Source organism: Aulonocara sp. 'chitande type north' Nkhata Bay, linkage group LG3, assembly GCF_057382095.1.
Source record: "Aulonocara sp. 'chitande type north' Nkhata Bay isolate Kocher_YH1m ecotype deep benthic linkage group LG3, A_spYH_male_GT1.1, whole genome shotgun sequence".
Lineage (NCBI taxonomy): Eukaryota > Metazoa > Chordata > Actinopteri > Cichliformes > Cichlidae > Aulonocara > Aulonocara sp. 'chitande type north' Nkhata Bay.
In genome coordinates this window covers 72,354,971-72,370,184 of record NC_141346.1, presented here as the reverse complement: position 1 = coordinate 72,370,184, position 15,214 = coordinate 72,354,971, and the positions used below count along the sequence as shown (strand labels likewise).

At 42.2% G+C, this 15,214-nt stretch overlaps 1 protein-coding gene across 1 annotated transcript; it reads right to left on the bottom strand.

Moving 5' to 3' along the window:
* Positions 1–433: 433 nt before the first annotated feature.
* Positions 434–11,491, bottom strand: LOC147336946 (uncharacterized). The gene is made up of 4 exons (XM_086286244.1): positions 11,353–11,491; positions 6,227–7,747; positions 5,492–5,901; positions 434–521 (listed from the first exon to the last, which is right to left on the bottom strand). Exons 1-4 carry the CDS (start codon positions 11,368–11,370, stop codon positions 434–436), a joined length of 2,037 nt encoding a protein of 678 aa, XP_086142370.1. The 5' UTR covers positions 11,371–11,491.
* Positions 11,492–15,214: the final 3,723 nt, after the last annotated feature.

Below are 15,214 nucleotides of genomic sequence, written 5' to 3'. Positions count from 1 at the left end.
GCTTTCTTTGAGAACATGTCTGCTTTCTTGGCATGGGTCTGTCTGCTGTTGGTGAAGAGACTAAATCCACATACTCGCTACTAAGATCTCCTCAAGTAGTCTCAACCAGATTACAGTTTAAGAGTAAATGTCTCCTGAGAGTTTCACCTTGGGGAGATGCTGTCTGGCTAACATGCAATCATGAGCATTAATCTATGAGGTGAAAAAGTAATTTTAAAAGCTCCAGCCACAAGTTTTATTTCATCTGTGTTTTGGTCAGAGTCCCATCAGACCTCCAGAATGGTGTCAGAGTGTTTTCTATCCACGTGATGAGCACAGGCCTCAGGTCCAGACCTCCACGGGCACCATAGCCTCTTTGGAGCTAATAGGTGCAAGAAGGTTTTGTTGGGATAGGAACTGAAGAGGAAACTGACGAGGAAGGCAAGGATCTTCTTCAGCTCCTCCGAGCCGGGACCTCTTTGTGTAGGCCAGCATTGGCCAGGTAGCCCTCCAGCATCGCTGGATGGCCAACAGTGGAAAACCTAGAGGAGTAGGAGAGAAACAGCAGCTTGGAGCATGTCTTTATACTGTTTAGTTTTTAGAGCCACAGACTTTCTTTTAATGTCATTGTTCAGGATCTATGACTGATTATGTATTTATTGTATTCCTCCATGACTGTGTGACAGCAAGTGGAAAAAACCAGCTTCACCTTTGTTGATATGCTTGTAATTTTAATATTGATTAAATGGCCATGAAATAATAGAAAGCTCATATATGAAAATGTATTTTAAGAAGTAAAATGTTAATCTGAGCACAAAGGAGTACACTCACCTTCTGGTAGATGGAGGTGTAGCGAGCGCTGGTGAACGAAGAAAACAGCGCTGGTGTTTTCTTCGTTCTACCCAAAAAGGAAACTAGCGCAACTTGTAAGCGAACTTGACTTTCAAAATAAAAGCACAAAACACCAAAACGTTGACTACAAAAAACAAACAGTAATGTACAGCTTAAACAATTTAAAATCATGACATGGATCTTGACAAGATAAAGAAATAATCCAAATTATATACAATGTCATCATGCCACCAGTTACAACATCGATGGAGGATCTGTGTAAGCACTGAGGATCGTCCTGATGGACAGAACAGAAGGAGAGTGAGACAAGTGAAGATATACTAAACAACACTGTGACATGAACTGAGCCACACACAGTTTGATTCACAGGTGATTGACACATTATTTGACCACAAGTGTCTGTGAAGGTTCTCAGTCATCCAGGTCATCATAGTCAAAGGAGCCTATTTGCCGAATTTAAAGTCAGAAAAGAGGCACAGAAAAGAAGATCAGACACCAGCGAGGGAGGATAAGAAAGACAGACGCAACAACATTGTCATCCCCTATGTAGCCGGTGTATCAGAAAAACTCAGGAGAGTTTTCTCCAAGCATGACATCCCGGAGTATTTCAGACCCAACAACACGCTCAGACACAAACTGGTTCACCCGAAAGACAAAACGCCAAAACACAGACTTAACAATGTGGTGTATTCTGTACAGTGCAGCGAGGAATGCCCAGACCTCTACATTGGAGAGACCAAACAGCCACTTCACAAGCGCATGGCACAACACAGAAGAGCCACCTCCACAGGACAAGACTCAGCAGTCCATCTGCATCTTAAGGTCAAAGGTCACTCTTTCGAGGATGCCAATGTTCACATTTTGGACAGAGAGGACAGATGGTTTGAAAGAGGAGTGAAAGAAGCATCAATGTCCACTGTGAGCGACCATCTTTGAACAGAGGCGGGGTTTACGACACCAACTCTCTGCCATCTATAATCCAGTTTTGAGATCCTTCCCAGACGCCTTAACGCCCACTCACATCCTGGGCCATCTGACCTCAGGAAATCACATGATAAGGTGGGGCCAGGTTTCACAATGAACACACCCGAAACTCTGGCTGATTGGGGCCCACACCCAGTTTCACACCTTGGCTCAGGCGATTAGAGGATCATCAGGGGGTCCTTTTGTCCCTCTGTGGGGGGAAACTCCCACTAGGTTTATATCTGGGACTCTCCACCATTTGACCTTAGAACTGAAGAAGCTTCTCGGATGAGAGGTGAAACGTCTTCAAGTAACTTAAAGAAGTCCAGACGCTTTTCTTTGCAAGCTCCTTTGACATTTGACCACAAGCAATCTTTTCTGGTTTGACGCCGTCTTTGTAGCCAGAAACCAGCTCTCTCCTCGGCTTCCTCCACTACACGCTTCCCCCACGCCAGTCTCCTCCGTCACTATAAAGGGGAGAGTCATGAGCTCCATCACCCTCACCTGTGCCGTCCAACGTCCCGCCACCAGCCTCCACTGCAGCAGGCCAGAGACCACACCCCTGCCACAATAAGTAAAAGTATATCCTTGCTGTACCCTTAATGCTAAATGTGCTAAATTAACCGCTGCCTTTGCCCCTTTGGGATTATTCTTATGTCACTAGGATGTTGACCTTTGACCTTCACATTAGAGAGATGGGCAGACATAATTAGTGTATGAATTTTAAAGTAACAGGTAATAAAGAGAGTGTAGCAAATGTAGTCAGGTTTATTACTCTGTATCACACATGAGTGCCCGAGGGAGGCGGGGCTGACTGGGGAGACACAGGAAACAGAGAGACAGGGCTGACTCGACATGAAACGATGAAACGTGGGACACGGGAACAGAAACTAAACACAGGCTGAAATGAACACTGAGGGAGGGAGAACTAAGATTACCGAGAGCCTGATAAATAAGAAGAACAAAAACCAAGAAAAACAAGAGTCAAAGAAAACCAAAAACACAAAGCATTGGGCCAGGACCCACTGCTGTGACATTTATATGTGATAAAAACATTAAAAACTGCTCACATGTTGAAATCTTTCTACGTATACTTTAGGTTCAGCTCTCCAGCCTGGCATTTGGTTAAGCATGATTCAAACATTTGATTTTGTTTAACTGGTTTTAATTATAGTTACTTTTTGTGAACATTTGTTGCAGCATTTAAAAATACATCATTTATTTTCAAACTTTTATTTGATTTAGAGCATCATATTTGACCAACGTAAATGTTTTAATTTCATATAAAATAACTGAAACAGTGAACTGAATATCTGAAATCTTTCCTTCCTTAAAAGTTATAATCCTACTTAAGTTATAGTGCAAACGCTTAAGCAACAAATATACTTGATGCTAATTAATTAATATTTCCCTTTGATGTTGCAACTATGCGGTCTCTTCTGTCTTTAAACAAAATAATATTTTCCAGTTACAGAAATCATAAAGTCCAAACTAAAGTGCTACTGTTGCTATATGCATTTTATATAAATCATGGATGATGGTCCTGACATGAAGGAAGAGAAAGTTACAGGTTGCATCCTTTGACTTTGTCTCCGTGCCTTTGGGCGATTTTCAGAAGGACAGATGTTTCTGTTCAATTCTTAAATCAATTTTTTCAAACACAAACACTATTTTAAAGCTTCTAGAGAGTAAAATATTAATGATAATTATAATAACAATAATAAAAACAAAAGCTCTCAGATCCATCAAACCAAGCAGCAGAAAGAACAATAACTGAAGAGAAAACTTTAACCTTGTAGACTTCATTATGTTCCAGCTGCTCTACAGACGCTGTGACCTCGAACTTAAGCAGGTCGTAAAGTATGTGCAGCTCAATAACTTCATAATCAGACCCTGTGGTATTTAGGCAGCAGAACAACTAAGAATAACAACTACAAATAATGTTTTTAGGTTTCTGTTGTACTGCAAGGTTCTGTACAGGAGAACCAAACCAAGAGCAAATATTACGTCTCATTTACACCTGAGCACGAAGAGCCATCAACATTTAGCAAATTGAATCATCTTTGTTTAGATGCAAGAAGAATCATATAGAAATGAAAAAGTAGAAATAGAAATCCAGAGCAAAGATATCCTCTAATTCAGCGTAGCACATGTGCAGCTGCTGCGATTCACGTAAGCATTCGGCTCGTCGCTGTTGCAGATTTTTCTCTCGCTGTTCTGGCTCACAGCGCTGCAAACACAAAAATAAATATCCCCAAAGGTGTGAAAGGGAGCTAATTAGTAAGAGTATTGTTACTCTCCGCAGGAGTAGTCCAGCAGTAGAAATCAGTCCAATAACAAGGTGTGTAACATCTAGCAGGGTGACAGAAAAACCCAGGGTAACTTCTAAGGACCTCAACGTCTCTCTCACATTGTGTTTTTTAAACATGCTTCCATTTGTCACTTCAGTCTTTACTCTGAAATACAGGAAGAGAAATCATGGCTGAAACAATTTCTCATGAAACCAGGGGTGTGGTCCAACAGTCAGTTTGGTGAGGAAGGTTCCTAACTGAGAGAAGTGACCCAGAAGTATCTGTGTAGCAGCCACAATGAATCCAGATCATGAGCTTTATTAACTGATCAAAGTCTCTTCTTTCATCTTCTGTATCATTCAGTTTGCATTGGTAATGCCCATTATTGTAATGCTTTTTTAAGACCAGCAAAACTTTATTTCACTTTGGGTTAGCTGGGATAAGTGATGGATGGAGGGAATTTTACTTCAGCCACAGAAATCCTAAACAGGAAGGAGGAGCAGAGTTACAGTGGATCACTATCCAGCAGGGAAACAAGGTTTATTTCAATTTCTTGGCCATGAGTGAGATTTACTGAGTGGGCAAATTAGGGAGACGACACCATCAGATCCCGAGCCCTCCATGTGTTAATCAAGAGACGGCTGCTGTGCTACATCCATAAATAATGAATAAATTAGGAGCTAAAGCTGAAAGGACAGTTTATTTGTACCATCTTCACGTGAACACATTCAAGAACATCACAGATGAAGAAACATTAAAAACTTCCACACTACATAAAGCAAGAAAAATAGTTTTTCTTTCAGGTGGTTTCAGAAAAACAGAAACATCAAACATCTCCAAGACTCTCTTTGAAAGAACTAAAAACCTTTGTTCTCATGGTCCAATCATGAGTGAACTCCCCGATGAAGCCTTGTGTGCTAAAACATGTCAGAGTTTTAAAGGTTAAACATGAGTTTCCAAAACGTTTTGCTGGAGAACAATGAACTATTTGACTGAGTTTCAATCATTTACAGACGAGCAAAACCAGGACAGAGAAAAAAGGACAAAACTGACTCAGTAAAACAACAGAAAAGAAGATCCCATGTAGATCTGTATTATGTAGAAGTTCAGCCCAGCAACCAGTTCAGTTCAACACAAGTTTAAATGATTCTATCTGAACTCTGTGGAGCCTGATCTCAAGCTTTTTGAGTCTGACACAGAAACCAGAGGATCTTTCTGTGTCTTCAGATTCACTGTGATCCAGTGATGGGAGTGATTTCAGCCCTGAGTGATCGCGCTGATGTTTGCACAGAGCAGACAATGAGGTGAATGTTTGGGCACATTGGTAACAGTGAAACAGTTTATTAGTAACGTGGGATCGTTTGTGTGCAGAGTATGATCTGAGATTCCTGAAGCTCTTGTCACACTGGTCACAGCTGTAGTTTCCTTCCATGTGTCCACGTTCATGAATGTTACGACTATGTGACCGTGAGAAGCTTCTCTCACAGTGTCTGCACTTGTGTGGTTTCTCTCCTGTGTGGACTCGTTTGTGTGATTTAAGCTGACCTGCAGTGGTGAATGATGACCCACACTGATCACAGAGGTGCTTTTTAACCCCACTGTGAATCAGTTCATGTTGTTTTAACTCACTTGTTGTGGTGAAGCTTCTCCCACATTCTTTGCAGTATTTCAGTTTGTCTCCAGTGTGTCTACGTTGATGTACTTTTAGGGTCTTTTGCCGACTGAAAGTTTTTCCACAGAGGTCACAATGAAAGTCTTTCCCACCACCACAGTGATGACAGGGTTGAGAACTGGATCCATCTGTGTCGCTCTGCTTCTAAACAAAGACACAAAGACAGTGTAAGTCAGTCCTTCAACATTTGTATCCTGAACGTCGCCTGAAATAAAGAGCATCTCTGCAGACGTCCAACTACATTTGACTGTTTCAGTTAACACACTCAGTTTACTGGGCTGCAATAACTACAATACTACCACCATAATACTACAGTAATACTAAAATCATAACTGAAAGGAAAATCTGAATAATCACTCAGAGCTGCTTTTCCAGGCAGTAGAATTGCTAACATGCTAACACAGTTTAATGAGCAGAGTTGTTCCAAACAGTCAGGCTAAAATGACAAGATAACAATATAAATACATACCTCACAGTAGCTGCACTTGTAGAGTCTCTTTCTGGTGTGGATCTGTTGGTGTCGTCTCAGGTGCTGTGGAGATTTAAAAGTCTTCTCACACAGGTCACATTGATAAGGTCTCTCCTCAGTGTGGGTAAACATGTGTTGTTGTAAGTGTGCGTCTGTTGTAAAGTATTTGCCACACTGTTCACAGCAGTACACATCATGTCTGGTATGAATGCGTAGGTGTGTATTTCGGTACCCTCTCTGGCTGAAAGTTTTTCCACAGATGTCACAGCTGTATGGCTTAATTCCAGAGTGGGTAACTAGATGCTTCTGTAAGCTGCTACTGTGAGTAAAAGCTCTGCCACACTGATCACAGCTGTACGCTTTAACTCCACTGTGGATGAGTTGGTGTTTTTTTAGGGAACGCTTGAAGGAAAAAGACTTTCCACACAAGTCACAGCTGAACGGTCTCTCTCCAGTGTGGATGACCTGATGCTGTTTTAGTGATGCCTTCAGAGTAAACTCCATCCCACACTCGTCACAGCTGTATGGCTTAATTCCAGAGTGGGTAACTAGATGACTCTGTAAGCTGCTACTGTGAGTAAAAGCTCTGCCACACTGACCACAGCTGTATGCTTTAACTCCACTGTGGATGAGTTGGTGTTTTTTTAGGGAATCCTTCAAGGAAAAAGACTTTCCACACAAGTCACAGCTGAACGGTCTCTCTCCAGTGTGGATGACCTGATGCTGTTTTAGTTTAGCCCTCACAGTAAAACCCTTCCCACACTCGTCACAGCTGTATGGCTTAATTCCAGAGTGGGTAACTAGATGCTTCTGTAAGTTGCTACTGTGAGTAAAAGCTCTGCCACACTGATCACAGCTGTACGCTTTAACTCCACTGTGGATGAGTTGGTGTTGTTTTAGGTGACCCTTCAAGGAAAAAGACTTCCCACAAAAGTCACAGCTGAACGGTCTCTCTCCAGTGTGGATGACCTGATGCTGTTTTAGTGAAGCCCTCACAGTAAAACCCATCCCACACTCGTCACAGCTGTATGGCTTAATTCCAGAGTGGGTAACTAGATGATTCTGTAAGTTCCTACTTTGAGTAAAAGCTCTGCCACACTGATCACAGCTGTACGCTTTAACTCCACTGTGGATGAGTTGGTGTGTTTTTAGGTGACCCTTCCTGGAAAAAGACTTTCCACACAAGTCACAGCTGAACGGTCTCTCTCCAGTGTGGATGACCTGATGCCGTTTTAGTTTAGCCTTCTCAGTAAAACCCTTCCCACACTCGTCACAGCTGAACGGTCTCTCTCCAGTGTGGATGACCTGATGCTGTTTTAGTTTAGCCCTCACAGTAAAACCCTTCCCACACTCGTCACAGCTGAACGGTCTCTCTCCAGTGTGGATGACCTGATGCCGTTTTAGTGAAGCCCTCACAGTAAAACCCTTCCCACACTCGTCACAGGTGTGTTTTTTCTCTCCCTTTCTTCTGTGAGGTTTGTCGGCCTCCTGAGAGCGCTGACTTCTGGCTCCATGTTGGTCCTGCAGTGACAGAGATACAAACAGAGGCAGTGAGTGAAATGCAGTCGTGGAACAAACTCAACCTTCAAACTCCATTAACACTAGTTTTAAACCTGAAGGTGGAGCGTGGCACCAAACACCTTAAAGGTCTCTTATCCCCACCTGCTGGTAGTTCTAACACATTACATCCAACCTGCTGTTAAAGATAATTCATGACTGTTCAAACACTAAAATCATGCACACACACACACACACACACACACACACACACACTATTTTATAATTTAGATTATTTTGTTGTTTCCTATTACATATTTCTATAATTTGTATAGATTTATACAGAATTATTCAGTGATAATAAATCCTATGTTTGTTTATTCTAAAGGAACCCCGTTAGCTTCCACAACAGATGTTGCTCGTCTTCCGTCAAATACTCACATAAAATATTACACAATAAAGTGGATTCAAGATATCCACATAATTTCACTCTTACATCCACAGTGAGGTTTCACAATTGTTCAAATATAAGCAATCAATAATAATAATAATAATATCAATAACATTGAGGCACATTACACAAATTTCAAAAACAAATCATGTCTTACAATATTTACAACAACTAAAAGCTCTGTAAATCGGCTTTTAAGTCTTCATTGAAGTTTTGAATAATTCTCTAATTTTTTAAGGCAACTTATTCCACTTAAAAGTTGCTCTAAATGTAACAGTTTAACAAAACGTTACTTTTAACTCGAGCATTTACTAAATTGCAGCTTGTTGAAAACTGTGTAATATGATGATGTATTTCATCTGGATACTGCAGCTGAGCAGAATAAATGTGGTGTGTTTAACAGAATTGCTTTCTTTAGAACTACAAGTAAGCCATAGAATATTTTAGCCTGTACAGGAAGCCAAGAAAGGTTATTATGCATTTGATCAATATTAGTATAGTATGAACATCTTCACACTAATCTGGACGCCTTATTCTGGACTAACTGAAGTCTGTTAAGATCTGTCTTATTAGCTGCTGACCAAATGATTGAACAATACTCCAGATGAGACATTACTAGTGCATTAATGACATCTTTCATAATGAAGAAGTGATACACAAAGAGCATTTCATAGCCATAGCTATGCCTTGTCGGCAGAGTTATGTGACATTAGTGATGTTTGTACTTTCAGCGTTAACTTGGTTTTAAAGCCTTTAAAATATACGCCGTTCAATAGTCGACCTTAATCTGACAGAGAATGTGATGATTTTGTGGATAATTAAAGTCAGTCATATATCCACAAACACAACAAGCTGAAAGTCAGTGATGCTGCTCGGTTTGCAGTCCTGAACATCACGGCACAAGCAGGATCCACTGCACTGTTAATGTTAGCTGTGTTATATTGCTGCCTCTGTTCGGTGGTGTCGAGCCAAACGCACTTTAACGTGTGTTTGAACGAGCTGACGGTTCACTCGTTAAGCTGAAAGAAAGATGCTTTAATCACAGCAGTCACACATGTGTCCACTGCACCATCTGGAACTCTTCTTGTTTACACTCGTAATAACACAAACACTAAATCCTGCTTCTCTGGTGCTGTTGTGTAGCAGTGTGTACACCTGAGACTGTCACCTGTCTGTCTGTCCTGCACTCTCTCTCTGTTTCTTTCTCTCTGATTGTGGAATAAAAGTATGAACATGTGTTTATAAGTTACACTTGTGTTTGAATCCTGCAGCTTATCACACATTTGATTTCCATGTGTGACGACTGCAAGTGTCCAGAGTGAGGACAGACTGAGGGACCCACTGCTGCACATCATCTGTGAGGCTTTGCAGCCCTGATGATCCACCAGGACAAACTCAGCAGTGTGTGAGGAAGAGGAGGAGGAAGAGCCAGCAGCAGCTGACAGATGGAGAGAATAGACAGACTGTTCCCTGTTTGTGAAGGACTGCTAGGAAAGTTTAACATAACTGTCTGTGCTGAATCAGTCTTATTAGGTAATGTTCAAATAATGTGATCATCCCAGTGTTTCCAGTGTGGGAGAAAGTACTCAGGGCCTTCAAGTTACACACTATGAAAGGCAGCAACAAGTTTAATGTTCAGAAACCTAAAGTCTGTATCAGCAGCAGAATGGAGCTAAAAATAAATGTTGGTTTCAGTTCTATGAAGCTTTGAGTATTTTGGATCAGTAGCTGCTGTGTTTGTTGCATCATATTGCTGTAACTGTTTATATGCTTTATATATTCTGAGCTAAGTTGATCTATAGTGTTACATCATATTCTATAAGGATGTTATGTGTTTGTAGACCTTCTGCCCAGTTTGACCCATTTAGCAGAAGTCAGCCTGTTTAAGGCTCTGATATCTATTCTGTGTGACTTAAAGCAGTTATGACATGGTCTGATTTTCTCACCCAATAAAGGAATATTTCATATATCAGTCTACTCTTCATTCTATCAGACACAGTTATCACAGCTCCTACATTTGCTTTTTACACATATATGTAAGCACTGAGCCAAATTTAGTACCAACATATTAAAAGAACAATATTTGTCTCTTATATATGATACATCTGTATACACACTGTCACAGATACTTGTCTGTGAGTGAAGTGATTAATATAATAACTATAATATTGGCCATATTATATTTACATTACCACAGTGAGATGACTTTAGTCTCATGAACAACATCAGCTAATTGTTATTTACAGCTAATCTTAAACGACTGTTCAGCACAGAAATGAAGCCCAACAATCATGTTTCACAGTCCTGTGGTCTCAGCCTCAGATACTCATCAAATCACACAGAGCTCATGTAGAAACAAATGAACTAAATATGTTCTCCTTCATTTCTGTCAAACAAAGCTGTATGAAACGTTTCCAGCTGTTAGTATCATGGTTGCTAGGCAACCTGGGCAGCGCGACGGAGGCTAGACGTCCCATTTCACGAGCCTACGAGCCTCGCACTTCGGCCTTAGCGGTCTTTGAGTACGCGGCCCTTGAGGACTTTAAAGCTGCAGAACCTGAATCGGGATACAGCCATGATGATCTCCAGCCTCGTGCTCGCCAACATTCTCACCTGAGTTAAGAAGACGATCACTGAAATGGTCTCAGCAGGTCCTTTGATGACAGCAATGAAATGCAGCGGTAAGGCTTTTTGGGGATTAAGTTCGTTTTCATGGCAAAGAAGGACGATGCAGTTCATCTGATCACTCCTCATAACATTCTGGAGTGCAGGCAAAATGCTATTATAAAAACTTAAGCAGCAACTTCTCCAGGTTCCAATATTTATGCAATTCTCAAACCTTTTGGCCACGACTGTATAACCTCTTCTGAAGTTTAGTGGATGTTATACATGGTTATGCTGAGGATGTGTCGGCCAGTTTCCACTGGAAACGCCTTTTGGTTAAACTGTCAGCGAGGAATTTGCATTTGCACTGTTACATTTTTATATAACTTTAATGCACATAAACAACAGCTGCTTGTTTCAGTGAAAATACATTGATGGGTTTTTAATAAAGTTGTGCAGCTGTAAAGTATTTTGTCTGGTGTCAATTCTATCGTCAGCTACATCGTTATGGCAAATGTTCAAATGTATATGGTGATAAATATCTTTGGTCATATGGTCCTGCTCTGTCTGTCACCTTCTGTGTTGAGCTCATTGTTTCCTCTGTAGTGGCTGAGCTGAGTCCAAGTAGCTGAAAATGTTCCTCTGCTGCTCCGTCAGACTCTCCTCCTCCTGCTGATCAGCTGGGACACAAAACAGATCTTTGTTAGGCTCCACACTGCACTGAAGAGTCAAAGTGTCTCATATGTTCATCTGACAAGTAAAAGAACACATTTTTGTTTCCCGAGGTGGGCAACTTGTTGGAAACAAACACAAAAGGTTTGAGCACTGATACCTGCCATTGCTGGCATTGAAAGATGCAACGCCAGCAATGTGGATTGTCAAGACTCAAACCAATCATCAGGCAAAAACAACAGAGATCAAATGTACCGCATTTTGATCCGGGACGTACTCTGCATGAAAACAAGCGCTCACTCTTCCTGCTCAACAAATGACAAGGGCGGAGCCTTATACCACGTGATACAGAAGCTGTGCCGTGTGATGCTAAAATTAGCAGGAAAAAACCACGGAGAGCACGTCAGGGATGACGAGAAAGTGACAGGCGAAAATCCGTCCCGGTCAACCACCCAAACATCAATAACGGGAACCTTATACAGCGCTTCCCTATACACGTCGAACTCCCGCAGGCACAAAGACATTACGGAGGCTATCACTTATCACCTGACCAAAGATATGGCTCCATCAACACTGTGCAAAACGAGGGATTTAGGAAAACGATCAACACCCTAGACAAACGCTACACAGTGCCGTCCCGCAACTATTTTTCTATTGTTGCACTACCTGCTCTGTACACGCAGCGTCGAGCAACGGTGGAGACGGAATTTCAAGCAGGACAACATTTTGCTGCAACAACAAAACGTGAGACATTTGTTGTTTTATGTTTATTTATTGTTATGAGAGAATCATGATCTCAATTCTAAGCCAAAAAATCGTGATTCTCATTTTATGCAAAATCGTGCAGCCCTAACATTAACACAAAACTGTTGTTTCACCAGAGAAACACACATGAAGAGAGAGAGAGAGACAATAACAGCTACCAAACAGTCGTCATAATTCGTCACACAATGAGAAAAGGACAAATCAACAAGTAACAATGACTAATTAATATTAAAATCTGTAACATAATGTATTGTTTGGAGTTTAGTCTGACTGGTTCAGGATGACCTGCCATTATCCAATCACACGTCTGCTTACCTGCATCTTTTCTCTTTTTTCTAACCTGAGCACCTGATGGCTTTGAACTTTTGTTGTCCATCTTCCATTGGATTGAATTTTGCGCTCCAGTACAAACACAAATCCCCCAACCCGAGGATCAGCACAATTAACCTAACAGCAGGCACGTGCAGGGGGGGGGGGGGGGGGGGGGGGTTAGAGGGGCTTGAGCACCCGCCCCTTTCCTGATGGGTGCCCAAGGTGCCCTTTTGTTGAGGCAACTTTTTTTTTTAAAATATTATTATTATTTTTTTAATGTGTGTGTGCGTGCGGAGTCCTGTCTGTGCCCCTCAACAATAATATTTAACTATTAATCACAGTTTCGCTAAATAAAAGGATCTGGCTTGCATCAGTCACATGATCACATTTAACCAATGATCACCCTTGACGGCAGAACGCGCTGGTTACGAGCCGGGAACGAGCTCACAAAGAGCACGCGCATTTGTTGCGGTCCGGAGCTGTAGGAGAAACACAAGTTAACTCAGAGACACAGACTGATGCGACACAACCAGTAAGTAGGTGTACAGCGCACACTGTAGTGTGTAGCACCCAGGAGTATTAGCTTATTACGTACACGTTGGTAAGCTGTCTTGTTGCTACTGACGAACTGAAACAAACGAGCGTGCTGTGTGTGCAACAGCGCGACAAACATTACCTGTCCTTTTATTAACTGCACAGGTTAATAACTCGTACAGCGTAACTAGCATGACGGAGTTTATATACTGCTGGGCGGGTGCTATGAAGTTACTGATAGTAAATTTTATTTTATGCTTAAGGTTAGTTTCTCAAATTTCTCAAAATCTTAACAAATTGTGCCAATCCTTGTTGCACCAGCTGATTTATCATCAAAAGTGGAGAAGTCTGTGACAGAGGAGACAGAAGAGCAGCAGAGAGAGATGGAGCAAGAGAGAGAGATGGAAGAGCAAGAGAGAGAGATGGAAGAGCAAGAGAGAGAGAGATGGAAGAGCAAGAGAGAGAGATGGAAGAGCAAGAGAGAGAGAGATGGAAGAGCAAGAGAGAGAGACGGAAGAGCAAGAGAGAGAGAGATGGAAGAGCAAGAGAGAGAGAGATGGAAGAGCAAGAGAGAGAGATGGAAGAGCAGGAGAGAGAGATGGAAGAGCAAGAGAGAGAGATTGAAGAGCAAGAGAGAGAGACGGAAGAGCAAGAGAGAGAGAGATGGAAGAGCAAGAGAGAGAGAGATGGAAGAGCAAGAGAGAGAGATGGAAGAGCAGGAGAGAGAGATGGAAGAGCAAGAGAGAGAGATTGAAGAGCAAGAGAGAGAGATGGAAGTGCAAGAGAGAGAGATGGAAGAGCAGGAGAGAGAGATGGAAGAGCAAGAGAGAGAGATGGAAGTGCAAGAGAGAGAGATGGAAGAGCAAGAGAGAGAGACGGAAGGGCAAGAGAGAGAGATGGAAGAGCAAGAGAGAGAGACGGAAGGGCAAGAGAGAGAGACGGAAGAGCAAGAGAGAGAGATGGAAGAGCAAGAGAGAGAGATGGAAGAGCAGGAGAGAGAGATGGAAGAGCAAGAGAGAGAGATTGAAGAGCAAGAGAGAGAGATGGAAGAGCAAGAGAGAGAGATGGAAGAGCAAGAGAGAGAGATGGAAGTGCAAGAGAGAGAGATGGAAGAGCAAGAGAGAGAGACGGAAGGGCAAGAGAGAGAGACGGAAGAGCAAGAGAGAGAGACGGAAGAGCAAGAGAGAGAGAGATGGAAGAGCAAGAGAGAGAGATGGAAGAGCAGGAGAGAGAGATGGAAGAGCAAGAGAGAGAGATGGAAGAGCAAGAGAGAGAGATGGAAGAGCAAGAGAGAGAGATGGAAGAGCAGGAGAGTGAGAGCCAGGGCATCGATTACTTTGCTCGCCCTGAACCTGCCATATTACAGGCCTTCTTAGATTACCACCCACAGCAGAACAGTAGCAGTGCAGTTGTGATGAGGGTGTTCAGCTGTAAAGATGGCACCAACAGGAAGTGGCTTACTTATTGCAAAGAACGCCATTTATTGTTCTGCTTTGTGTGTCTGGCATTTGCAAGGCTGACTGACACCAGCACATTTATAACAGGCATGAGTGACTGGCGACATATACATCTGCGCACAGAGGAGCATGAAAAGAGCAATACACACCAGACCTGTGCTGAAGCTTTTTTCTTAAGGTGCTCAAAAGGCAACATCAGGAGCTTGTTTGCTGGCAGTCAGTTGTCAGCTCACAGAGCACAAGTGAAAAAGAGACGGCAAGTTTTAGAGCGTATAGTGGATGTGATCAAAGTACTTGGGAAGAGGGGACTCAGCTATAGGCATGTGGAGAATGAGGCTGCATACACTTTAGGTGATAACATCATCGATCATGGTAACTTTCTGGAACTGATTGTGTTATTAGGCAAGTATGATATGTGCCTTGGAGAACATTTGAATGACTGCATTGAAAAAAAGCAAGAAGTTGCATCAGACCAGTGGATTAAGAGGTAGAGGATCTCTCATCACCCTACTCTCCAAAACAACTGTCAACTCAGTGATTGATGCACTTGGCCATCTCCTTCAAGAGAGCATCGCCAGTGATGTCCAGAAAGCTGGGATGTTTTCTGTTCAGCTAGACACAACCCAAGACATCACAGGTTATGATCAGTGTTCAGTAATCATCAGGTATGTTACTGAGTCTGTGCAGGAGAGGCTT

Bases quoted from the DNA above. Each gene is read 5' to 3' on its own strand.
- LOC147336946 (XM_086286244.1), bottom strand. The intron at 5,902-6,226 runs GTATGTATTTAT...GTCTTTGTTTAG, and splicing joins ACAAGTGCAGCTACTGTGAG to AAGCAGAGCGACACAGATGG. The intron at 522-5,491 runs GTGTGACAAGAG...CTACTCCTCTAG, and splicing joins GGAAACTACAGCTGTGACCA to GTTTTCCACTGTTGGCCATC.